We start from the raw sequence: 26,407 nt of genomic DNA on the forward strand, positions 1-26,407 counted from the left end.
CAACGCCCACTTTACCAGTGGCCACGCCCCCTTCCTAAATGTGTACCGATTTCTGCTTCTCAAATGTTGGAGGGTATGCACCTTAAGACACAGCTGCTGCACTGAGGTCCTAGATGCACAGGCTGGAATACACTGAACTCTGGAATAATCTCAGACAGTAGTTTGCTAGGAACTCTGAGAATCTCTGGGAACATGGAAATCACCAAGAACAAGGAATATACTAAGCGTATCACAGGAATATAACCAGCAGGGCTTATTGCTTGGCGCATACCTACAGTATATACCCAGTGGCTTAGGAGGCAGCCACACCCAAAGACTAAGGTATGCACGGAAACAAGACCAGATGGATCAGCCGAAACTCAGAGCACTGATCCAGTGAACACACAAAACCCACACAGAACATGAATAACAGTGGCTGCTGCGGTGGCAGCCCATGACAGTGTCCTGGGTACGACAAACATTCTGGCAAAACTCCTCAGGGTTCTAACAATGACTCTAGGAGCCCCCTGATCCTGATTATATCCCCCATACAGCCTCCGCTAGGCAGGGAGAGCACCCTGTGCCCGCTGTCTTGTGACCCACCTACTGACTTATTGTTATCTCATTGTATCAATGGTAATTATGGCATGCTCTCATTGGCTAGATGTTAGGGGTTTCCCATTTATTTCTAATTCCCTTGCACACAGGCGTCCGTGAGACACAATGTCGTCCCTGGCGAAACGCGTTGCTGTAACATTTCTCTCTAACATTTACACTTTTCTTAATTCTAGAACCTGAGCCTGCGTTCACCAATCAGGACAAGGTGCAGAAGGATGTTGTGGCCGTAATAACTGAGAGCACCACCCTGAGCTGCGAGGTGTCCCAGGAGAAGACCGAGGTGAAGTGGTACAAGGACGGGAAGCTGATCACCTCCAGCAAGAAACTGAGGGTGGAGTCTGAGGGCAAATCTCGCCGCCTGGTGGTGGAGCAGGTGGAGAAGAAAGACGCCGGAGAGTACAGCTGTGAGGCCGCCGGGCAGAAGATCAACTTCAAGATCAACGTTAAAGGTTATAATAGCTACATACATTGACATGTGCAACACATTTCATTACATGTCACCCCTAACCCCAATATCATGATATACTGTAATAATCCTCCCATCATATACCGCAATCATCCTCCACATATGCTCATCAGACCCCCCCCCCCCCTCACCACTAAGTCATTATACCCCCATCCGGCCTCCCCATATCATTCTATGCACAATTGTTACCAGTGGAACTGAAATGGTTCTTTGGATACAAAAAGATAGGTGGGGTTGGGATCATTTGATTTGGTCTACAGCATGATGGTCGACAGTCATTAGGTCGACACCATTAGGTCGACATGGGATAAGGTCGACATGGGTCTAGGTCAACATGGGAAAAGGTCTACATGGTTCTAGGTTGAAAGGTCATTAGTTCGACAGGTCGTTAGTTTGACAGGTGATTAGTTCGACAATGTCTAGGTCGACAGTCAAAAGGTCAACATGAGGTTTTTAACTGTTTTTTTTTACCTGAATGTCAACACAGTCGACATGGACACATTTTAAAGTGCACAGCATCCTCTCGCATCGCTCGCTCGCGATGCGTCGGGCACGGTGCCTCGCTATGCTCGGCACACTATTTTATTCTCCCACCACACCCTAGTGGATGGTAGGGCATAAAATATCACCTGTCGGCACATGTCAGCTCAAAAAACAGTGAAAACCCCCATGTCAACCTTTTGACTGTCGACCTAGACACTGTCAAACTAATGACCTGTCGAACTAACGACCTGTCGAACTAATAACCTTTCAACCTAGAACCATGTCGACCATTTCCTGTCGACCTAGACCCATGTTGATCTTTTTCCATGTCGACCTAATGGTGTCGACCTAATGACTGTCCATCATCATGCTGTAGACCAAATGACCGCATCCCAATAGGTGAACCCTTCAAAACAATTATTCCAATTAGAATGGTTTATTATTAAAAGGATAAAAGGTGTAAGTACGTTAATGTGTGTAAACAGCTATATATATGGGTATAAATAACACACTGAGTATTGTGAAATACAAGTGAAAACAGAGTAGAAATCAATTAATTGAAGTTTAGTTAAATATTCCACCCCAAAAAAAGAACAGTCGCTGTGAGCGGCGCCGGCATTTTTAATGAATATTTTTAGGATCTCTCACAGCAACGTTGCCCCTCAAAGGGTTAAACAATATGCATAAAGTTTAGTAAAGTTAAGCAAACATAATAGTAGAAAATGATAACCTGAATAATCTGGAGTTATATGCTCTGTCCTGGGTACGGCAAACATTCTGGCAAAACTCCTCAGGGTTCTAACAATGACTCTAGGAGCCCCCTGATCCTGATTATATCCCCATACAGCCTCCGCTAAGCAGGAAGTAGATACGGGCATGAAGGGGGACAGCACCCTATGCCCGTTGTCTTGTGACCCACCTACTGACTTATTGTTATCTCATTGTATCAATGGTAATTATGGCATGCTCTCATTGGCTAGATGTTAGGTGTTTCCCATTTATTACAAATTCCCTTGCACACAGGCATCCGTGAGACACAATGTCGTACCCGGCGAAACGCGTTGCTGTAACATTTTTCTGTAACATTTATACTTTTTTTAATTCTAGAACCTGAGCCTGCGTTCACCAATCAGGACAAGGTGCAGAAGGACGTTGTGGCCATAATAACTGAGAGCACCACCCTGAGCTGCGAGGTGTCCCAGGAGAAGACGGAGGTGAAGTGGTACAAGGATGGGAAGCTGATCACCTCCAGCAAGAAACTGAGGGTGGAGTCTGAGGGCAAATCCCGCCGCCTGGTGGTGGACCAGGTGGAGAAGAAAGACGCCGGAGAGTACAGCTGCGAGGCCGCCGGGCAGAAGATCAACTTCAAGATCAACGTCAAAGGTTATAATAGCTACATACATTGACAGGCGCAACACATTTCATTACACATCACCCCTAACCCCAGTATCATGATATCCTGAAATAACCCCCCACATCATATACTGCAATCATCCTCCACATATGCCCATCAGGCCTCCCCATAAAATTATTATTGTTTATTTAAATGGCGCCGCAAGGATTCTGCAGAGGTCTGGCAATATGCAGATGAGTGAAAAAAACAAGAAAGTAATGAATTACAGCCCAAGGCAATGTAGTACAAGTACATGGTAAATAAAGACCGTTCTATCAGGGGACAGGACACGGACGCAGTGATCAGGGAGGCAGAGAGATATTCTAAGAAAAGCCCACGAGGAGAGAGGGCCCTGCTCGGGAGAGCTTACATTCCCATATCATCCTGTTTGCAGTTGTTTACAGTGGAACCAAAATGGTTCTTTGGATACAAGATAAGGGAACCGCTCAAAACATAAATTCCGATTAGAATGGTTTATTATAAAAAGGATAAAAAGGTGCAAGTACGTAAATGTATATAAACAGCTGGATATAGGAATATAAGTAACACACTGAATATTGCGAGTTAGAAGTGATAATGGAGTAGAAACCAACTTGGAAACAATGTTTATACACATAGAAGTAAATTAAAATATGAGTATAAATAAAATAAGTATTATACAAACTTAAACAATATACATAAAGTTTAGTGAGCAAACATATCACTAGTAAATTAAACCTGGGTAATTTGGACTTTTTGCTCTTTCCTGGGTACGGCAAACATTCTGGCAAAACTCCTCCGGGTTCTAACAATGACTCTAGGAGCCCCCTGATCCTAATACCTCATACAGCCTCCGCTAGGCAGGAAGTAGATACGGGCATGAAGGGGGACAGCACCCTGTGCCCGTTGTCTTGTGACCCACCTACTGACTTATTGTTATCTCATTGTATCAATGGTAAGTATGACATGCTCTCATTGGCTAGATGTTAGGTGTTTCCCATTTATTTCAAATTCACTTGCACACAGGCATCAGTGAGACACAATGTCGTCCCTGGCGAAATGCGTTGCTGTAACATTTTTCTGTAACATTTATACTTTTCTTAATTCTAGAACCTGAGCCTGCGTTCACCAATCAGGACAAGGTGCAGAAGGACATTGTGGCCGTAATAACAGAGAGCACCACCCTGAGCTGCGAGGTTTCCCAGGAGAAGACCGAGGTGAAGTGGTACAAGGATGGGAAGCTGATCACCTCCAGCAAGAAACTGAGGGTGGAGTCTGAGGGCAAATCCCGCCGCCTGGTGGTGGAGCAGGTGGAGAAGAAAGACGCCGGGCAGTACAGTTGTGAGGTTGCTGGGCAGAAGATCAACTTCAAGGTCAACGTCAAAGGTTGGAATTATTATTGATTATTTCCATTTGGGTTGATTTTGCGTCTCTGATCAAGTAGCTACCAAGACATGTTACCTGAGAACGCAGTATAGAACCTGTGGATAACTGGAAGTAATATATGGTATAAATAACGGTAAATTAACAGGGAATGATAAGTCCTGCTCCGTCCTGGGAATTTGGACTAGGCCATTGCACATTGTCACGTTTACAACTTTTGACCCCTATATTTTGCCTTAGAACCAGAAGCCAAGTTCCAGAAATTACCTGTGCAGAAAGAACCAATCATAGTGCAGGAACACGAGGATGTAACTCTGGTGACCTCTGTCCTCCCGGAAAACGCCCAGGTGAAATGGTTCAAGGATGGGACCGAGCTGACTGCCTCCAAGAAGTATCAAATAACCGCAGAAGGGGCCTCACGGACTCTCATTGTGAAAGCAGCAGAGAGCAAGGACAGCGCTGTGTACACCTGCAGGACCAAAAGTGACACTCAGGAGTTTACAGTCCAGGTTAAAGGTGAGAGGTGAAGCCTGTCTATGATGTAAGCCATTTGCTGGGAACAGAGGTAGGTAGCTTTACTGGGAATTTGTAAGTGAGATGTGAGAATGATTAATCAAATCATTTGCTGAACCATTGGCCATTGGGGTGCCTTGAGGACCACGCTGAGAACCTTACGAGATTTGGACAATGTAAGGGAGATCCCATATTCATGCATGTACTATTTAAGTGGAAGTCCCTCTACAAACCCAGCATGTCCACCTTTCTGAACTGGGGCAGACCACTGTGTGGGATAGTGAAACTGAGGTTCAGTATGTATATAGTAAATGATTATTTGCTGCATGTTCCTTTGTGTCTTATTCGTATAGTTCTTTCTCCATCAGAAATCCCGGTGACGTTTATGAAGAAGCTGGAGGCGGTGACGGGGGAGACTGGCTCCTCCGTCACACTGACCTGTGAGCTGTGTCAGTCCAAGGGTGACGTGATCTGGAAGAGGAGCGGAGAGGAGATCAAGCCTAGCAAACGCTTCCTGATCCGATCAGATGGAGGTCAGCGAAGCCTCACCATATCCCAGCTGAAGGCGGAGGATGGGGGGGAGTATTCCTGCGAGTCCAGGGACGACAAAACCACTGCGCAGCTGACTACCAAGGGTATGTGTTCTTGTCAGGATGTTTAATAAACTCCTACTACAAACCTGTGTTAGGTCAATAGGTACAAACGGTAGACAGATAAAAGTTCGAAAAATTAGGTTAAGATCAACAGGTACAAAGGTCAACAGGGTCAAAAGGCTGACATGACACATTTTTGGGTCAAATCTTCTACGTTTGATATCATGTAACCTCCACCAGTAGAAATATATTCACCCGCCATGCTTTGGGCCAGCTCTCCACACGTTACTAAGCCCAGTGGTTTTGGGAAAACATAAAAAAATTGTCGATCACTTGAGTGTCATATTGAATTTTTGGACAAGCCCAAGTTTACACTGTTGACCTGTTATGCCAAAAGGTCAAAATGCACAAGGTCAACACAAGGAAGGTCAACATTAAAATGGTTGACACATGAAAAGGTCAACGTGAGTTTTTGTAGATTTTTGGGGGGGCCACTTTTTAACTTGTAGCACATAGTCCCTCGAGTCGTGCACCGCATCCCCTCGCATGGTTAGCTTCACTCGCCACGTTTTGGACAAGGCTAGCGTTTCAAGTTGTAGGCCACGTGGATGGTAAAGTATGAAGTTAAATAAATTGAATTTTTTTTGTTGAAAAACTCATTCCACCATATGATGTGTCAATCACTGTCAGCCGACCTTTTGCCCATATTGACCAGGAGTTCTCAACCTATTGACTATCAACCTTTTTACTGTCCACCTAAAGTCCGGATGACTTGTGGCTGGACACACACCCTTGTATATGTACCATGTTTTTAATGACCACCTAGTTAAATGATTTCCTATCGTCTCAGCCCCCAGGGTGGTGAAGTTCACAGCAGAGCTGAACAACGTGGTGGTGGAGGAAGGAGCGGAGGCCACATTTAAATGCACGGTGGCCCCGGAGGACGCAGAGGTAACCTGGTACAGAAATGGCACCAAGATTGAAAAGAGCAATAAATTCACGCTCAGCAAGAAGGGAACCGTGCACAGTCTGACTATCAGCACCCTGACCATGCAGGATTCGGCTGAGATCACCGCACAGGCCGAAGGGGTGAAGACAACAGGCAGCCTGAAGGTCCGAGGTAAGGAGAAAATTAGATTAGGCAAATTGCATTCAATAGTGATCACCCTGTCTTGGTAAGGGAGAAAGCTGGGGTTGTCTTAGTTGCCTATCTCACCCACCCTTTTTTTTTTTTTTTTTTAGAGGCACCAGTCCTGTTTAAGAAGAAGTTGGAAGCGGTCACGGTGGAAGAGAGACAAACGGTCCGCCTGGAAGCCGAGCTCTCCAAAGCTTCCAAGGAAGTGAAGTGGATGAAGAACGGCATCGTTCTACAGTCCGGGGACAATATTGAGATTAAATCCGAGGGAACAAAACAGATTCTCATTGTGAAGAACGCTCAGTTCCCTGACCGCGGCCTCTACGCCTGCGAGACGCTGGATGATAAGACGCAGGCCAAGCTCACTGTGGAGAGTAAGTCTTCAGTTTAGCTCCTTTCATGACCTTTTGACTTGGGTGACCTTCTGAATCTCAACCACTTGGGGTCGATATATTGAGTTTTGAAGATGTTGTTTTTTTTTACATGACATTTAAATATTAATAATAACAGCTATCCTCATTATTTTGCTGTAATTGTTTTATGCTAGTATTAATGTCCAGGACCAACATAACTGCATTGTGTATTTCTGCAATGTGTCGGAGGTCACTGCGATGCGTCGGAGGTCACCTGATGCCTACTCCTTTATTTTGCTGTTGGTAGAGTGAATTGTGCAGAGTATTTATTTGCGTTCCCTCCTTGCGCAGCGCGGCAGGTGAAGCTCGTCAAAGGCCTGCGAGACGTCCAGGTGCGTGAGAAGGACTCTGCCACCTTCGACCTGGAGCTCTCTCACGAAGACGTCGAGGGTTCTTGGACGAAAGACGGACTGAAATTGAAACCCTCGGACTCCTGCAAAATAACGGCTACGGGCAAGAAACACGGACTCGTGATGTCCTCTGTGAAGCAGGAGGACACCGGTGTCATTGCCTTTAAATCAGAAGGAGTACAGACCTCTGCCAAACTCAATGTCCAAGGTAAAGGCTGTCAGACACTTATATATATATATATATATATATATATATATATATATACACACAGTTATATATATACAGTAGATAAAACTCTGTTACGGTCCATACACACTAGTTAATTTTGAGCTATAAGTAGCTAACTTTTCCCGTTTTAAGTTAGTGTATTTTGTGCTCATTCGGGTAGTGTGTATGGGCGGGCGGCTAGCGTTGATGCACGCTCCTGTGTTATCGCCGGCCACCGCCTCCGTTGGCCTATTTTACAGGTAGAGTGAACCGCTTTTCACAGTCTCTTACTATGGAAAGTGGTTCACCACCGTGAAAATCGCAGGCCCGGGTGAAAATCGATCAGTGTACTGAACGATTTTATCGAACAGAAATTTTTATTACATCGTTCGGCATGCACAAAAACGGAAAGTGTGTATGCACCTTATGTCCGTACCTTCTGCCGTTTCTATAGTTATCAGACACACGGGGGTGTTGCATTGAGTCTTTAAGGGGCCCATACATAAGCAATGCGATCTGGGCATGATAGCACAGCAATATGCGATCGTTCTGAGGAATGTCGTGTCGGGGATCTGCACGTGTGCGGTTAGTGCTGCACCCCGGCTGACCCCCCCCCCCCCCCCCCCCTGACCACACTGCCCCATCGGTAGTGCGTTCTGTAGTCTATAGGCTACAAACGGCTACCTCCATTTCAGAATGGCGGTATCTCAGGGGCCCTCTGCAACGCTGCCCAATATTGATATATCGGACATCGCAAGCCTCTATATGGGGATGCTGCTGTCGGCAGGACAGGAGGGATCGCAGCAGGGATCGGAGATTCCTGCTTCGATCCCTACTTGAGACATTCAGGGGATACTTAATATTTGCAGCTAATCCCCTAAAACGGGTGTTTGTGGGGAATTAGCTGCACATATTAAGGGATAAATGGGCCCATTAGAAAGATAAGGAACCAATTATATTCTGTTATTTTAAAGACCGCACTAGAGAAATGCAGAAATATGGCAGGGTGTTGTGAACAACCTTCTCAGTTATGTTATGAGTAAAGATATAAGAACAGCAAAGTCTTAACATGTAAACTGCTTTGCAATATTCCAAAATACATTTTTCCAGGAGATATCCAGGATACGTCTCGTTACACCAAGTTCATGGGCTTAATGTATGTTTTTATGCCTACAGAACCACCGGTAAAAATCACCCACCCCCTTAAAGACACCACTGTGTCAGAGAAGGAGAAGGTGACATTGGAATGTGAGGTATCAAGGCCTAATGCAGACGTGAAATGGTTAAAGGTATGTGGCAGCATTGTATTCACTCCACAGAGTAACATTTAATATTAAATAACAACTCTCTCTAATCACCACAATGTAGGTTACTGTCTAGGATCTTGGGTTACATTTCATGGAATGCGAATTTGTGTTTTTTGCGATTTTTTTTTTTGTCAAACGTCCGAATTCGCCCATTTTTAGGAATTGACAACTTAATGGAATGCGAATTGCACTAAAAATCGTACTTTTTGCTGCGAATTTGCACATTCTGAACTAGCGATTTTTTAACACACTTCAATTCGCATCCAGATGTTTTCCCATTAAAAAGTATACAATTTTAATGGGACGTGGTTTCGGGAAAACGTTACCAAAAAATCTCCACACAAACAGACCAGGTTCTGATTGGCGATTTTGACAGAACCATGCACAGACCAGTACAATCTGTGCATGGTTCTGTCCCAATAATGTGTAAAATAAAATATAAACAAAAAAAACAACAGCAAGACCCCCCCCCCCCCTGAGAATAAATGAAAAATAAACAGACGCATATGAGCAGCAAAAGTTTATTACACACATAGCCCACTCATGCTATATTCAACTACATTATCTTGATACAAAGGATCAGTCCCCTTTTCCTGTAGAATCCATTTGGGGTTTTTGTGGAAAGAGATCCTACTCACCAGCCGCCTTCCGTGCTTCTCCTGGTCCCCAAAATGCTGTAGACTCATGCAGGACTTGTGTTTATATCTGTAGCTCCACCCACCGACTGGGAGTTAGGCAGCCAAGCCAATCATGTTTGGAGAAATCCCGATTCCCGAACATAATTGGCTGGTGGGAGGGCCTAACTCCTGGTCTGTGGGCGGAGAATGCCGTTTTTAACTATATACTAGCAGTATACTATACTCTGGTCTGTGGGGGGTCTCCGTCACCTCCCAGCCGGCTTCTGCTGCCTACACGCAGGGGACAGCTAAGCAGGCTGTCCCCGGCGCCTCCTCCTCCCCCCTGCAGCCGGAAGGACGTCCGGCTGCGTTGATAGGGGGAGGAAGGGCTTACCTTCCGGGGTCCAGGAGGACCTGCAAGAAGGTAAGCCCAAGGGAGGGGGGAAAGGGGGGGGGTCGGCGAGGCGGCGGGGTTGTGGCGACGCGGTGGGCGGCGAAAAGAAGCCCATAACCTTCTATAGGGTATCGCCACCCAAAGGTGGCGATACCCTGCCCTGCGATAACGGTGCGGCCGGGTAATAGTACATAGGAAAATGCGGTAAAACGGGGGTTTTACCGCATTTTCCCTTTACTACATCTCACCCTTAGTAATTAGTATTCCAATGCATGCATAAAAAGCGGTTATAGCTTGTTAGTCCAGTCAATAGTTGTCCTTAGTCCTATACAGGGTCAGTGCTATATTACCATATTTGCCGGCGTATAAGACGACCCCCCCAACATTTCCACTCAAAATATAGAGCTTGTTATATAAGTGCACCCGGCGTATAAGACGACCCTCCCACTTGGAGGCATGTTTTTAAACGTTTTAAAAGTAGTCTTATACGCCAGCAAATACAGTATATCAGTATGCTTCCAAATATAAGCGCACAGTTCTGTATAATTTATAATTGGCTGCTTCCCCGTTAGGACAGAAAAAGGGCCCCCAGGTTTTTGTGAGCGGTGCTGTCTTATTGTGCGGTCCTGTCTCTGATCTCGCCATCAGTTTCTGGTTTCAAAGCTGGCCAGTAAAGTGTAATATCCGTTACCTCAATGCGTTTCTCCACCTCAGGAGGTTTTCAGGGTATAGTTAGACATAACTTCAGAACATACAGTAACATAGAGGATTGGCAACAAGATTCTGGAAGACAATACAGAGGGAGAAACCTCAACCATGATAGATTAAAACAGCGCCACCTGCTGGTCCTCCAGGATAGCGATTTAAACAATGCACAGCTCGCAGCTGTTGCTGTACTCAGATTATTATACCCCATAATTATATAGAACTAGAAGATTGTACGTACTGACTGCTTTCATGTCAATGGCTCGCTCCCATCCAGGCCAGAGCCATCCCAGAGAAGTGGTAGCTCCTGTATTCCTGTATTTTTGCACTTCAGAAGTGGGTAAAATAGTCATAAACCTGTTAATGTATTCTGTCATTTCAGGACGGATTAGAATTGCGACCAAGCAAAAAAATCACCATTATATCCCAAGGTAAAAAACGAAACCTCACAATCCACAAATGTGAATTTGACGACAAAGGGACATATGTCTGCGACGCGGGAGATGACAAGAGTTCTGCCGTCCTAACTGTGCAAGGTGAGTGTGGAAGAACACGGGCAAAGGCCTTTGCATGAGCTTCGTCTCTCATCGCAGCAGTGACCTCATCCACCATGACATCACTAACCTAAGTCTTTTGTTGACCAATAAGTGTTTGTGACTTTTGTTGTGGTTTTCTGTTGAATAACAAATAATAGTGATACCAACAAAAATACTTCAAAAGATTTTATAAATAACAATTCTAATTGCGATGAACCGGTAATGACATTAATAGACAGCAATTATCCCGCTATAATACCCCCAACAGCCAATCTGAGCTTCTGAATTACACGGAATGAGTGAATATAGTGTAGGGCTATCACCTAATCTATATTACTTATACGCTCAAATAAAACATTGACCCAGCAGGAGTGGGCGGACAATGGCAGGAATGGGAGTAGCCATTCAGGAGTGGGAGTGGCCATGTGGGAGTGGAAGCGGCCACATAGAAATGGGAGTAGTCATGCAGGAGTGGGAGTGGCCATGCAGAATGGGTTTAGCCAAGCAGGAAAGGGTGTTGCCATGTAGGAATGGGAATAGCCATACAGGAATGGTAGTGACTATGCAGGAGTGGGAGTAGTTATGCAGGAGTGCGTGTAGCCATGTGGGAGTGGCCATGCAGGATTGGGAGTGACCATTCAGGAGGAACCACACAGGAGTGGGTGTAGCCATGCAGAATGGGAGTAGCCATGTATGCAATTGAGTGGCCATGAAGGAGTGGGAGTAGCTATGCAGAAATGGGAAAGGCTATGCAGGAGTGGGAGTGGTTATGCAGGAGTGCGTGTAGCCATGTGGGAGTGGCCATGCAGGATTGGGAGTGACCATTCAGGAGGAACCACACGGGAGTGGGTGTAGCCATGCAGAAATGGGAGTGGCTATGCAGGAGTGGGAGTAGTTATGCAGGAATGGGTGTAGCCATGTAGGAGTGGGAGTGGCCATGTATGAGTGGGAGTGGCCATGCGGGAGTAACCAAACAGCAGTGGGTGTAGCCATGCAGAATGGGAGTGGCCGTGTTTGCATTTGAGTGGCCATGTAGGCATGGGAGTGGCCATGCTGGAATGGGAGTAGTCATGCGGGAGTGAGTGTAGCCATGAAGGAGTGGCCATGCAGAAGTGGGAGTAGCCATGCTGAATGGGAGTAGCCATGCAGGAGTGGGTGTGGCCATGCATAATGGGAGTAGCCATGCAAGAGTGGGAGTGGCCATGCAGGAGTGGGTGTGGTCATGCAGAATGGGAGTAGCCATGCAAGAGTGGGTGTGGCCATGCAGGAGTGGGTGTGGCCATGCAGAATGGGAGTATCCATGCAGGAGTGGGTGTGGCCATGCAGGAATGGGAGTATCCATGCAGGAGTGGGCGTGGCCATGCATGAATGGGAGTACTCCTTTTGTCAATCTGCATAGCTCTATAAATAACAATTGTATAAAATAATAATCTTAGCAGTGTTATACCCCACTAACTATCACATAGGCAGATCTGATGGAAACTGTTCTAAATAGATAGATTGCCATGTTATATCGGGACCGTAACTGTTCCCAGTGCCCCCAAACAGCACAGCATAGCATACTATGCGACAGTACGTGCCGCAGAATGGCGCAGGAAAGGAGTAATAGGGATATTGTATGTATGGCACTTAGCACTTTGAGCAAATTTACATTTTGCTGCACTTTACATCTTAAGCATCACACATCTGCCGTGACATCATAGGTCTGTGCGAGCTCTGTGCCAATACTGCGTTACTATAGCCCAGTGACATCAGAGATATCTGCGCCAGTACTGCATTACTATAGCCCAGTGACATCAGAGATATCTGCGCCAGTACTGCGTTACTATAGCCCAGTGACATCAGAGATATCTGCGCCAGTACTGCGTTACTATAGCCCAGTGACATCAGAGATCTCTGCGCCAGTACTGCGTTACTATAGCCCAGTGACATCAGAGATCTCTGCGCCAGTACTGCGTTACTATAGCCTAGTGACATCAGAGATATCTGCGCCAGTACTGCGTTACTATAGCCCAGTGACATCAGAGATCTCTGTGCCAGTACTGCGCTACTATAACCCAGTGACATCAGAGAGCTCTGTGCCAGTACTGCGTTACTATAGCCCAGTGACATCAGAGATCTCTTTGCCAGTACTGCCGGAGCTCTCTGCACCAGTACTGCATTACTATAGCCCAGTGACATCAGAGATCTCTGTGCCAGTACTGTGTTACTATAGCCCAGTGACATCAGAGATCTCTGTGCCAGTACTGCCGGAGCTCTCTGCGCCAGTACTGCATTACTATAGCCCAGTGACATTAGAGATCACTGTGCCAGTACTGTGTTACTAGATCCCAGTGACATCAGAGATCTCTGTGCCAGTACTGCATTACTATAGCCCAGTGACATCAGAGATCTCTGTGCCAGTACTGTGTTACTATAGCCCAGTGACATCAGAGATCTCTGTGCCAGTACTGCCGGAGCTCTCTGCACCAGTACTGCATTACTATAGCCCAGTGACATCAGAGATCTCTGTGCCAGTACTGTGTTACTATAGCCCAGTGACATCAGAGATCTCTGTGCCAGTACTGCCGGAGCTCTCTGCACCAGTACTGCATTACTATAGCCCAGTGACATCAGAGATCTCTGTGCCAGTACTGTGTTACTATAGCCCAGTGACATCAGAGATCTCTGTGCCAGTACTGCCGGAGCTCTCTGCACCAGTACTGCGTTACTATAGTCCAGTGACATCAGAGATCACTGTGCCAGTACTGTGTTACTATAGACCAGTGACATCAGAGAGCTCGGTGCCTGTACTGCATTACTATAGCCCAGCGACATCAGAGAGCTCGGTGCCAGTACTGCATTACTATAGCCCAGTGACATCAGAGAGCTCAGTGCCAGTACTGCATTACTATAGCCCAATGACATCAGAGAGCTCGGTGCCAGTACTTTATTGCTATAGCCCAGTGACATCAGAGATCTATGCCAGAACTGCATTACTATAGCCCAGTGACATCAGAGCTCTCTGTGCCAGTACTGCGTTACTATAGCCCAGTGACATCAGAGATCTCTGTGCCAGTACTGCGTTACTATAGCCCAGTGACATCAGAGATCTCTGTGCCAGTACTGCGTTACTATAGCCTAGTGACATCAGAGATCTATGTGCCAGTTCTGTGTTACTATAGCCCAGTGACATCAGAGAGCTTGGTGCCAGTACTGCGTTACTATAGCCCAGTGACATCAGAGATCTATGTGCCAGTACTGCATTACTATAGCCCAGTGACATCAGAGATCTATGCGCCAGTACTGCGTTACTATAGCCTAGTGACCTCAGAGATCTATGCGCCAGTACTGCGTTACTATAGCCTAGTGACCTCAGAGATCTATGCGCCAGTACTGCGTTACTATAGCCCAGTGACATCAGAGATCTATGTGCCAGTACTGCGTTACTATAGCCCAGTGACATCAGAGCTCTCTGTGCTAGTACTGCGTTACTATAGCCCAGTGACATCAGAGCTCTATGTGCCAGTGACATCAGAGCTCTATGTGCCCAGTGACATCAGAGAGCTCTGCACCAGTACTGCGTTACTATAGCCCAGTGACATCAGAGATCTATGTGCCAGTACTGCGTTACTATAGCCCAGTGACATCAGAGCTCTCTGTGCCAGTACTGCGTTACTATAGCCCAGTGACATCAGAGATCTATGCGCCAGTACTGCGTTACTATAGACCAGTGACCTCAGAGATCTATGCGCCAGTACTGCATTACTATAGCCCAGTGACATGAGAGATCTCTGTGCCAGTACTGCCGGAGCTCTCTGCACCAGTACTGCGTTACTATAGCCCAGTGACATCAGAGCTCTCTGTGCCAGTACTGCGTTACTATAGCCCAGTGACATCAGAGATCTATGTACCAGTACTGCGTTACTATAGCCCAGTGACATCAGAGCTCTCTGTGCCAGTACTGCGTTACTGTAGCCCAGTGACATCAGAGATCTATGTGCCAGTACTGCGTTACTATAGCCCAGTGACATCAGAGATCTATGCGCCAGTACTGCGTTACTATAGCCCAGTGACCTCAGAGATCTATGCGCCAGTACTGCGTTACTATAGCCTAGTGACCTCAGAGATCTATGCGCCAGTACTGCATTACTATAGCCCAGTGACATCAGAGCTCTATGTGCCAGTGACATCAGAGCTCTATGTGCCAGTGACATCAGAGATCTATATGCCAGTACTGCGTTACTATAGCCCAGTGACATCAGAGATCTATGTGCCAGTGACATCAGAGCTCTATGTGCCCAGTGACATCAGAGATCTATGTGCCCAGTGACAGTTTAAACCTACAGAAAACCCTACAATGTGTCCATAAATCTGTTGTCTTGTCCTTTGTGTCATTCACCCATCATCCTGTACATCCGCATCATATAGCACGGGACATCCAGTTCATTAAGCCATTATTAGATGTGGAAGTGATGGAAAAGGAAACGGCTTCATTCATCTGTCAGATCTCTCACGATGATGTGGAGACGCAATGGTACAAAAATGGCGTAAAACTGCGGGTGGGAGAAAACATTAAGATCCGCCAAGAAGGTGAGTGCTGGGGTTATAGGGACACTTAACTCAGACAATTACTGTGCTCAGTTCTTGCCTAGTAAAGGGGGGTGTATACAATTGGCATGGTTCTACGGTATTTGTGCGCAGAATGAGCGCATAGGGAAGGCGTTGATCAAATGTCTGATGATCTCATTCCCCATCCTAATGATGTCATTGGTGTCACACATACAGTATATACTGCCTTTATTATCACCTTAATGAGGTCCGGTGGATAGGAGAGTTATGAGAGGGTATAAAAGAAATTGGGGAAAGAGAAAGCATATCATGGAACTGTACCTAGCATGTGATCAACATGTCTCACCGAAATAGAAGCCAAGTAAAGTCATGCGACGAGAATATGTTTAGTTATCCATTCCTTTATATGTAGACAAATGTGATGGGGAAATCAAATCACAAAAAGGCGCATCTGCGGCAGTGTTCCCTCTAAGCTGTGCGCACGTGCGCGCGCACATAACTCGACGAGCGTGCGCACAGACATTACAACTGAGCGCACAAAGCAGCAGTGGTCCCTTTTTGCAGTTGTGGACTCAATTAATGTGTGTTTCACCCATTAACTACATTGTGTGATGTGTTTTTGAATGTTTAAATGTTTAATATCATTTTGAAGTAAAGTTAACACAAGTGCTGAACATCATTTTCCAGTTATATATAAGCGACGCACAAAAATGTAAAATTCATTCCAAAGTTGCACAGCCAAAATCTTTAGCCGCACACAGCCTTCGTAAAATTAGAGGGAACATTGATCTGCGGCTACCAGGAAAAGTGATCGGTAGCAGCCTAATTCAGGTTGGCTCGCAAAAGAAAAATCTCTCTCTAATGGGTGAACGCACTTCAGGTGGGGCAGATTTAACATGTGCAGTGAGAGTTAGATTTGGGGTTGTGGTGGAGGGGGGCTTTCAAACTGAAATCTAAATTGCAATGTAGAAATAAAGCAGCCAGTATTTATCCTGCACAGAAACAAGACTTCTCACCCAAATCTAACTCTCTCTGCACCTGTTACATCTGCCCCACCTGAAGTACAGCATGGTTTTGTCCCATAGAGAAGGAGTTTGCTTTGGCAAACCAACCTGAATCACCCTGTAATTCTTATTTCCACGTGCAATACTCGCTGCGGGCTCTTTATCTGTCATGTTACCCAGGGTATAATAATAATGTGCGCAGTAATTACTCCTATGGTAACGGAATCTCCCCTGTGTGTCATGTGTATGACGCTTCATTACAGTATTATATTGTGTACAAATTGGGTAAATTGACTGCAGAAGTTACTATTGACACCTTTCCCCCAGGTGTAAACCTGGTGCATATTTAACTGTTGCAGAGCTGAAGGCATCATTTCGATATCTCCACTTAGCAGACAAGATTTTCTTTTTATACGTAAGATACTCTTGCTGTGCCCTAAGAGGGGAATTCAACTATTTTTCCCCATGGCCGCCACACATTTGAGCTTGCACCCCTAAAATGTGTGGAAAGTGACCTGTGGGTACCCAAACAGCCATATTCCCTGTCACACTCAGCCATATTATGTGACTAAACACGGCCTGAGTGTCTGGTCATGATCAGTGAGCTCCAAAAAAAAAAAAATCCATTTGCACCCCAAGAGTCTAATACACATGTCCCTCATTATAGGAAGGACATACTCGCTGATCTTTACAAGCGTCCAGTCTGACGATGCCGGTGATATTAAATTTGTGGCTGAAAGTGCAGAATCAGAAGCCAGTCTGCGCATCAAAGGTAAATAGCTGATATTTTTTTATGAAGGCACAATTACATACAGAATATAGGCATGCTGTATATCATTGCAACTGTATCTGCATATCTAATAATATTACAATGGCTTGGGAACACTGCAGCAGAAATCTTTTATGCAATCACAATTGCATACAGAATACAGGCATGCTGTATATCATTGCAACTGTATCTGTATAACTAATAATATTACAATGGCTTGGAAACACTGCATCAGAAATCACAATTACATGGAGAATAAAGGAAAGCTGTATATAATTTTAATCAGCAAAAGCTGCTTGTCAATCTGATTAGCATCCTGATGCATTACATGTACAGTACATGAGCTATTTTGACAGAAATAGGTAGATTTAGCGATTTTAAGGTTATAAATAATTTTACAAATGTTTATTTGCTACCATAGGCGAATCTAGAATTATGGTACTGGGTGGTCCCAAATCCAAATTCATAAGCAGGGGGGACCTTTGCACGCCGAAAAGGGGGCACGGCCTCATGGGATGGAGGCGTGGCATCACAAAATGGGGCGTGGTTTTACACTTTAGACCACACACTGTAATGCCCATTACACATTTTAGCCAACTACGTAATACCCATTACACATTAATCAACATGCCGTAATGCCAATTACACAAAAGGCCACACACCGTAATGCCCATTACACATTGTGCCACACACCGTGATGCCCATTACATACTATATAACAAAACGTTATTTCCATTAAATATTTGACACATAAGTGACGCTTACCTATGTGCTCATTACTAGGGGGTTCTTGCTCTATGCCAAGGGGGCTTCATGCTTGATCCCATGGGGGAATACATGCTTGTTGCCAAGAGGGACTGAAATTGCTTGTTGCCAAGGGGGGAGGGAATTGCTCGTTGCCAAGGGGGAGGGAATTGCTCATTGCCAAGGTGGGGAGGGTTAGCTCATTGTCAAGGGGGGGGGGGATTGCTAATTGCCAAGGGGGGGAGGGAATTGATCGTTGCCAAGGGGGATGTCATACTACTGGATTCACCTAATTTAAAGAAATGACAACTGGGCAGAGAGAGCTGTGTGCTACCCGGCTGTTTAGTCTAAGGAATTGCTTGTTGCCAGCCAGCGGCATGGGACATCCCCCTTGATGCCTCACGCCGCTGGACTCACTTAATTGAAAGAAATGACAGCCAGGCAGGGAGCGCTGTGCGCTGCCCAGCTGTAGTCCCTGCAGGAGCATCAATATTATCAGTTCTCGCGCTGGGGTCCAGCAGCCAATCAAGCGTGGCTACCAATACCACCAATGCCACTCCTGATTGGCTGCCAGCAGTCCAAATGGAAAACTGAAAATATCTATGCCACTGCTTAGACTACAGCCGAGCAGTGCACATCTCTCTCTGCCCGGCTGACATTTATTTCAATCAGGTGCGTCCAGCAGCGTGAGACATCCCCCCTTGGCAACGAGCAATTCCTTAGACTAAACAGCCGGGCAACACACAGCGCTCTCTGCCCGGCTGTCATTTCTTTACATTTTAAGCAGCTGGTGGTCTAATGGGTGGTTCGTTGCGACCCCGGACCACCCCTTAGATTCGCCTATGTTTGCTACAGGTATTTGGGAATTGTACAGGTAATTGTGTACATGTCATTTATTTACATCATTGCCGAATACAACTAACCAAAAAAAACCAGCTCTAATTATGTCCTACTTTATAGAGATATTTTGTGTGCGGCTTTGTAACTCGGCTCCAATTACATCGCCCGAATTATATATGTAACGGGAGCCGACATCCGACGGCATAAAGGTCCCCCCTGTTTGGGAATTTGGATTTGGGACCACCTATTACCATAATTCTAGATTCGCCTGTGCACAGGAGATACAGTATAATGACTTATGCAGGTATAGGGTTGAGGAAAGAGGTAAGAGGGTAGATGTTATCAATCTTGTCCTTAAAGAAGGAGGCAAGTTCTTGTGCATTGATGGTAGCCGGTGGGGGAGGAGGGGGAGGGTACAGAAGAGACTTAAATATGTTCAAAAGTTGCTTAGGGTTGGTGGCATGAGAAGAGATGAGAGATTGGAAGTATGTTTGTTTGGCCGTGTCCAAAGCATTGAAGTAGGAGTGGTAGATGTGAGGAAATCAGTCATATTACGAGATTTCCGCCATTGGCGTTCTACTTTACCTGACTGATTTCGTAGTTGTCTTTTATAAGTCACTCATTTCTTATTCCTTACTTATAAACATCACCGTTACTAGAAAAAATTGACTTGTGCCTGGGCGGGCCAAGATGTCAAAACAGAAAGTGAAAACAATTTTGCAGGGATACTGATCTGTTTCACGCCTGCTGAATATGCCGGGAGGGAGCTGTGAAGACAGAGATCGGAGGTAGGAGCAGATAGGGACTGGGGGTGGGGAGAAGAGTCTGTTGTCTAACAACTGTCACAGCTCAAATTGACAGTAAAAACTGTCACAGCTCAAAGTGAAAGTACATTGCAGAAGCCGTCAATTTAATGGGCATTAAACTAGTATTGTTATAATAAACATGTATCTCATTGGTAGAAAAAGAATGTGCCTGATGTGCGTGTAAGAAGGCTGCTACAGTAATCACTGCTTTTGGACTATTGCAGAACTTCCTGTTAAAATAACTAAGCCGCTGCGGGATAAGATTGCCATAGAAAAGCACCGCGCATTCCTGGAGTGCCAGGTATCCCGTGCCAATGCCGAGGTGACCTGGTACAAGAAGGACAAAGAGATTCAGCCGGGTAATAGGTATGAGATCGTCAGCGAGGGGCTGTACAGGAAGCTAATTATCAACGAGGTGGAGTTCCAGGATGAGGATACCTACACGTGTGATGCCGGCGATGCCAAGACCTCCGCCAAGCTGCTGATCGAAGGTTATCTATATCTATCTGTCTGCTGTCTGTCTGACTATCTATCTAATATCTATCCAGGGCTAAAGGTGCCCACAGACGCTACAATTGTACTGTGCTATGCGTTTTTGACTGTACAATGGTTCTATACAATTTTTCTTCCAGCTTGCTATGAGATGTGCACTTGGATGCATGTGATGAACCCATGTTTGTAATGTTAAATTTCAGATGTAGTCTAAAAAGTACGTGCAGCACGTACTTTTTTAGACATACAATATCGGGCTCCCGGGAACATAAACACCATCCAATAATTGTACATAAGATGCAATTTGTGCTTAAAAAGTACAAAACGCATTCGATAATTGATGCATCTGTGGGCACCTTTACAGTGGTCCTGGAAAGGTGGTGGAACTCATCCCCCCCCCACACACACACACACACACACACCCTCCCCATTGGGCAGAGCCGAGGCCGGTGCTAGGGTGTTACCTCCCATACTTTACAAACGTATGGGGTGGTGCAAGAAAGGGGCATGGCCTTTATTCACATTACAAAATATAGTGATGCCCCTTATACATAATTACCACAATAGTGCCACTTATACACATAAAAATGCCCACAGTAGCAGTGCCCTTTATCTATCTATCTATCTATCTATCAATCTATCCATCTATCTATATGTGGAATCACAAGAAATTAGTGTGGCCACACAATAGTACCCACAGTTCAAATTACATCACAGAGCAGAACAATTCTATTCACATAACGCCACCATTATTAAAATAACACCACACGTAGTGCCCATTATTCATAATACACCACACATTGGGCCTTATTCTAGTTCACTCTTTCTGACAAAATCCTTCTTAGATGGACAAAACCATGTGCACTGCAGGTGGGGCAGATGTAACTTGTGCAGAGAGAATTAGATTTGGGTGGGGTGTTACTTCACAGTGAGATCTATATTGCAGTGTAAAAATAAAGCAGTCAGTATTTACCCTGCACAGAAACAAAATAACTCACCCAAATCTAATTCTCTCTACACATGTTACATCTGCCCCACCTGCAGTGCACATGGTTTTGTCCATCTAAGAAGGATTTTGTCAGAAAGAGTGAACTAGAATAAGGCCCATTGTGCTTACTATTCACAGTACAACACACATAGGAGGACATTCTAGTTGACTCGCTCCCCAGTTTTGTCTCCGCACATGTGAATAACCATCTATGCTCATATTCAGGCTCTCTTTGTAAACGGACGCAGCGACTTACATAGTCGCCGGCCCATTTTATGGAGCAGTGCGGGCAGGGGGGCATGGGGCGGCAGGCACAGGTCATGCCCATGGAAGAGCCCAGCGCACTCATGGGAATGTGGGCGGGAGGAGGTGTGCCGAGGGCGGGCGACTGATGTCACATGACGCCTGCCCTGTCTTCGGCAGAATGGGTGCAAATATAAGTCTCCACTGACTTACACTTGCATGGCCTGAAGAAATCATTGGATGGTCGGCAGCCATCCAATGATTTCCGGCCTGCATGCAAGGCTGCAAATGGATGTTTATGCAAAACATCCATTCGCATGCCTGCAGGGAAAATCTGCATTCGAACAGGGGGTGTTCGTGCAGGCGGTGTTTAGTTGGCTTGCAAAGCTGCGAAATTCGTCCCTTATTCACATTACAGCACATGTAGTGCCCCTTATTCACATTACAGCACATGTAGTGCCCCTTATTCCCATTACAGCACATGTAGTGCCCCTTATTCCCATTACAGCACATGTAGTGCCCCTTATTCCCATTACAGCACATGTAGTGCCCCTTATTCACATTACAGCACGTGTAGTGCCCCTTATTCCCATTACAGCACTTGTAGTGTCCCTTATTCACATTACATCACTTGTATTGCCCCTTATTCACATTACAGCACATGTAGTGCCCCTTATTCACATTACAGCACTTGGAGTGCCCCTTATTCACATTACAGCACATGTAGTGGCCCTTATTCACATTACAAAACATAGTAATTTCCCTTATACATAATGCCCACATTACTGCCACTTATAAACATAATAATGCCCACAGTAGCAGTGCCCTTTATCTATCTATCTTTCTGCCTATCCTCTGACATGGCTCACTCTTTCTTACCTTTTACACAGAACAATCTATCAATATTGTGAGTGAGTTGTGTGATGTGGAGGTGACACGGCCGGAAAAGGCCACGTTTGAGTGTGTAACCTCCATCGTGTCAGTGAAACCACCAAAGTGGATTCTTGGTGGTGAAGTTCTGCAGGATGGGAAAGACGTAGCAATAGAACAGGAGGGAACGGTCCACCGCCTCACGCTGTGGAAAACATCTCCGGAGATGAGCGGCGCTGTCCAGTTTCATATCGGGAAATCCAAATCCACCGCCAACCTGGTTGTCAAAGGTGATTGTTTCCTAATAGTGACAGCTTCACTTTACTAATACTAAATACACCAGCATTAATGTTTTTTATTTATAATTATAATTGACAAATTTAAAATTTGAATTCATTTGTTAATTTTTAATTGACATTTCAGATTTCCTGCAGTTATGCACAATGTATACATTTAAACTTTACTTCATTAACAATGCATTTTTAAAGTACTGTATTACCTAGAATTTGTGGTGAGCGCGGACCCGTGTTTTTGTTTGGTTCTAATTCACGTGCAGATTTTGGTTCAGATTTGGATTTTGCTTTGTTTTAAAACTGATTTAAAAAAAATCAAAACTGCTAAAACCATGTAATTTTTGCAATCCAAATAACCAAAATTCAGATTCAAAATAAAAATTCTGAACCGCGGGAAGATTCGAACTAGGACTCTGAATCGGATCGCATGCAGAGATTAAACCAGAATTTTGTTCAGTTTGGATCCATAAAATGTGGGTGGATTTAGATTCCAGGAGAACCGGAGTGCACATATATACCTAGAAGTGATTTGAAGTTTGCTATAATATTCCACCATTGATAAGTGATTTCATATATACAATCATCATTTTAAAGTGATTCACTGTAACTAATTGATTTCCAAATTATACATTTTCAACTTTTACTGTTTTACATTTAACTGTAAGGGGTTATTAAATAGGTTACAAAATTACAGATCCAATGGGTTTTTGGAAAATTTTTCACTACATTTAAAGGGGCAACACTTTATAAGGTAAATCCAGCCTTTCTATTTAAGTGATTGCAGCTTTAATTAAGACTCGCTCATCTGAGTTGGTTCAGTGATTGCAGAAACCATTTCACAACCACATAACAGTTAAACTATGAAGTTTGCTATCTGTTTCCTGCTGGAATGATTAAGCAACATAAGCAGTCATGAAAGCTCCTCCTCTTTGACCCAGTCAGATAATGGGAGGGGCATTGACAACCAGTTTCTTAATACAAACATGCTGAAGGGGCAACGGAAAACAGGTTTGGTCTTTTATGGCAGTTATTGCCATTGTGGACCATGGGTGGTACATCCAGTGGAACATCATTGTTACTTTCTTTATTTTCCGGAATATTATGTCCATTTTTCATTTTGGGAGTCATCCATTGAAATGAAATGACATTACAAGAAATAGAAAGATTGATCACTGCGCGAACTGGAACAGACGGTAACCAGCTTATATATATATATTTTTAGATATTCCGCTGCAGGTCACAGAAGGGATTGAAGACAAGACCGTCAACGAGCGGCAGACTGTGATCTTGTCATGTGAATTCAAACCCGCTCCCAAATTTGTAGAATGGTACCATGGGAAGACACTGATTGAGGCATCCGAGAGGTACAAACTGAAGCAGGAGAGAAACATGGCGGAGCTCAGGATTGTGAAGGTGTCTCCTGAGGATGCAGGTGTATATACCTGCAAAGCTGGAACTGCGCAGTCCTCTGGGACGCTGACGGTGAAAGGTATGTACTGCGATTAACAGTGTATACAGCCCAACTGTCCTGGTCACAGCTTGGCAACTATGAATTGTGGACTTCTACAGTGAAGGGGGTTATGTAAAATGAGTGTATGGGGGCGATCTGGGTCATATTGGGTGGAACATATTTTGTCTTAAATCTGCCTGTATGAAGGTTGCAAGGTATGAGAGTGTAATATGTAATATTAGCAACACATGCTACAATATGCCAGCAGAGGGCACCGGTGGGGTGGTGAGTACAAATATGTCACCTCCACATGGACCTCTTCTTTGTGTTGGAGTGCAGTCTCTGAAAAAAGACGAAGGCTCCCCTCTACCAGGGTCTGGTCAATGCTGTATCAGCCCAGATGACAGCAGATACAGGTACTGATGACACTGATTACCTGTGCCATCCAATCCACGAACAACATCAGGTCACCAGTAGCATCAGATCCCCAATAACATCAGGTCAACAGTAGCATCAGATCCCCAATAACATCAGATCAACAGTAGCATCAGATCCCCAATAACATCAGGTCAACAGTAGCATCAGATCCCCAATAACATCAGGTCAACGGTAGCATCAGATCCCCAATAACATCAGGTCAACAGTAGCATCAGATCCCCAATAACATCAGGTCACCAGTAGCATCAGATCCCCAATAACATCAGGTCACCAGTAGCATCAGATCCCTAATAACATCAGGTCACTGGTAGCATCAGATCCCCAATAACATCAGGTCACCAGTAGCATCAGATCCCCAATAGCATCAGGTCACCAGTAGCATCAGATCCCCAATAACATCAGGGCACCAGTAGCTTCAGATCCCCAATAACATCAGGTCACCAGTAGCATCATATCCCCAATAGCATCAGGTCACCAGTAGCATCAGATCCCCAATAACATCAGGGCACCAGTAGCATCAGATCCCCAATAGCATCAGGTCACCAGTAGCATCAGATCCCCAATAACATCAGGGCACCAGTAGCATCAGATCCCCAATAACATCAGGTCACCAGTAGCATCAGATCCCCAGTAACATCAGGTCACCAGTAGCATCAGATCCCCAATATCATCAGGGCACCAGTAGCATCAGATCCCCAATAACATCAGGTCACCAGTAGCATCAGATCCCCAATAACATCAGGTCACCAGTAGCATCAGATCCCTAGAAGCATCAGATCCCCAATAACATCAGGGCACCAGTATCATCAGATCCCCAATAACATCAGGTCACCAGTAGCATCAGATCCCCAATAACATCAGGGCACCAGTAGCATCAGATCCCCAATAACATCAGGTCACCAGTAGCATCAGATCCCCAATAACATCAGGTCACCAATAGCATCAGATCCCCAGAAGCATCAGATCCCCAATAACATCAGGTCACCAGTAGCATCAGATCCCCAATAGCACCAGTAGCATCAGATCCCCAATAACATCAGGGCACCAGTAGTGGCTGACCACTAGTAGCATCAGATCACCAATAATATCAGGTCACCAGTAACATTAGATCACCAATAACATCAGGTCACCAGTAACATTAGATCACCAATAACATCAGGTCACCAGTAACATTAGGTCATCAGTAGCAGCAGGCCACCCATAGCAGGCCACCCATAGCATCAGATCACTAGTAGCAGCAGACCAATAGTAGCATCAGGTCACCAGAAACATTAGATCACAAGTAGCTGCTGACCACCAGTCGCATCAGATCATCAGAGACATCAGATCACCAGTAGCATCAGATTACTAGTAGCAGCAGACCACTAGTAGCATTAGGTCACCAGTAGCATCAGATCACCAGCAGCAGCTGACCACTAGTAGCATCAGCTCACTAAAGACATCAGATCACCAGTAATATCAGGTCACCAGTAGCAGCCAACCACCGGTAGCATCTGGTCACCAGTAACATCAGGTCACCCGTAGCAGCCGACCACCAGTAGCAACTGACCACTAGAAACATCAGATCACCAGTAAAATCAGTTCCCATTAGCATCAGGTCACCAAAGACATCAGATCACCAGAAAAATCAGTTCCCATTAGCATCAGAACAACAGTATCAGTAGACCACTAGTAACATCAAGTCACCAGTATCATCAGGTCACCAATGACTGTCCCAGTGATATTGCACATACAAGGACTGTCCTGAGTATCCAGTGAGTAATTTGACAGGATCTGAGCCTCAGCTAGAGAATCACTCCACGACCTCTGACTCACATCCAGGTAAGTAATCAGTAGTAATCACACCA

At 45.2% G+C, this 26,407-nt stretch overlaps 1 protein-coding gene across 1 annotated transcript in view; it reads left to right on the forward strand.

The window, feature by feature from the left end:
* OBSCN (obscurin, cytoskeletal calmodulin and titin-interacting RhoGEF) overlaps positions 1 to 26,407 on the forward strand; it is a 332,859-nt gene that overhangs the window by 85,987 nt on the left and 220,465 nt on the right. Inside the window, exons 17-31 of the mRNA XM_083186473.1 lie at positions 771 to 1,046; positions 2,654 to 2,929; positions 4,029 to 4,304; positions 4,542 to 4,817; positions 5,183 to 5,449; positions 6,258 to 6,527; positions 6,650 to 6,916; positions 7,247 to 7,513; positions 8,690 to 8,802; positions 10,919 to 11,072; positions 15,483 to 15,644; positions 17,295 to 17,399; positions 20,011 to 20,277; positions 22,400 to 22,669; positions 23,895 to 24,161. Coding sequence (XP_083042599.1) covers positions 771 to 1,046; positions 2,654 to 2,929; positions 4,029 to 4,304; positions 4,542 to 4,817; positions 5,183 to 5,449; positions 6,258 to 6,527; positions 6,650 to 6,916; positions 7,247 to 7,513; positions 8,690 to 8,802; positions 10,919 to 11,072; positions 15,483 to 15,644; positions 17,295 to 17,399; positions 20,011 to 20,277; positions 22,400 to 22,669; positions 23,895 to 24,161 — 3,513 coding nt within the window. The remainder of the gene's footprint in view (positions 1 to 770; positions 1,047 to 2,653; positions 2,930 to 4,028; positions 4,305 to 4,541; positions 4,818 to 5,182; positions 5,450 to 6,257; positions 6,528 to 6,649; positions 6,917 to 7,246; positions 7,514 to 8,689; positions 8,803 to 10,918; positions 11,073 to 15,482; positions 15,645 to 17,294; positions 17,400 to 20,010; positions 20,278 to 22,399; positions 22,670 to 23,894; positions 24,162 to 26,407) is intronic.

Source organism: Crinia signifera, chromosome 5 (assembly GCF_055691185.1).
Source record: "Crinia signifera chromosome 5, ASM5569118v1, whole genome shotgun sequence".
Classification (NCBI taxonomy): domain Eukaryota; kingdom Metazoa; phylum Chordata; class Amphibia; order Anura; family Myobatrachidae; genus Crinia; species Crinia signifera.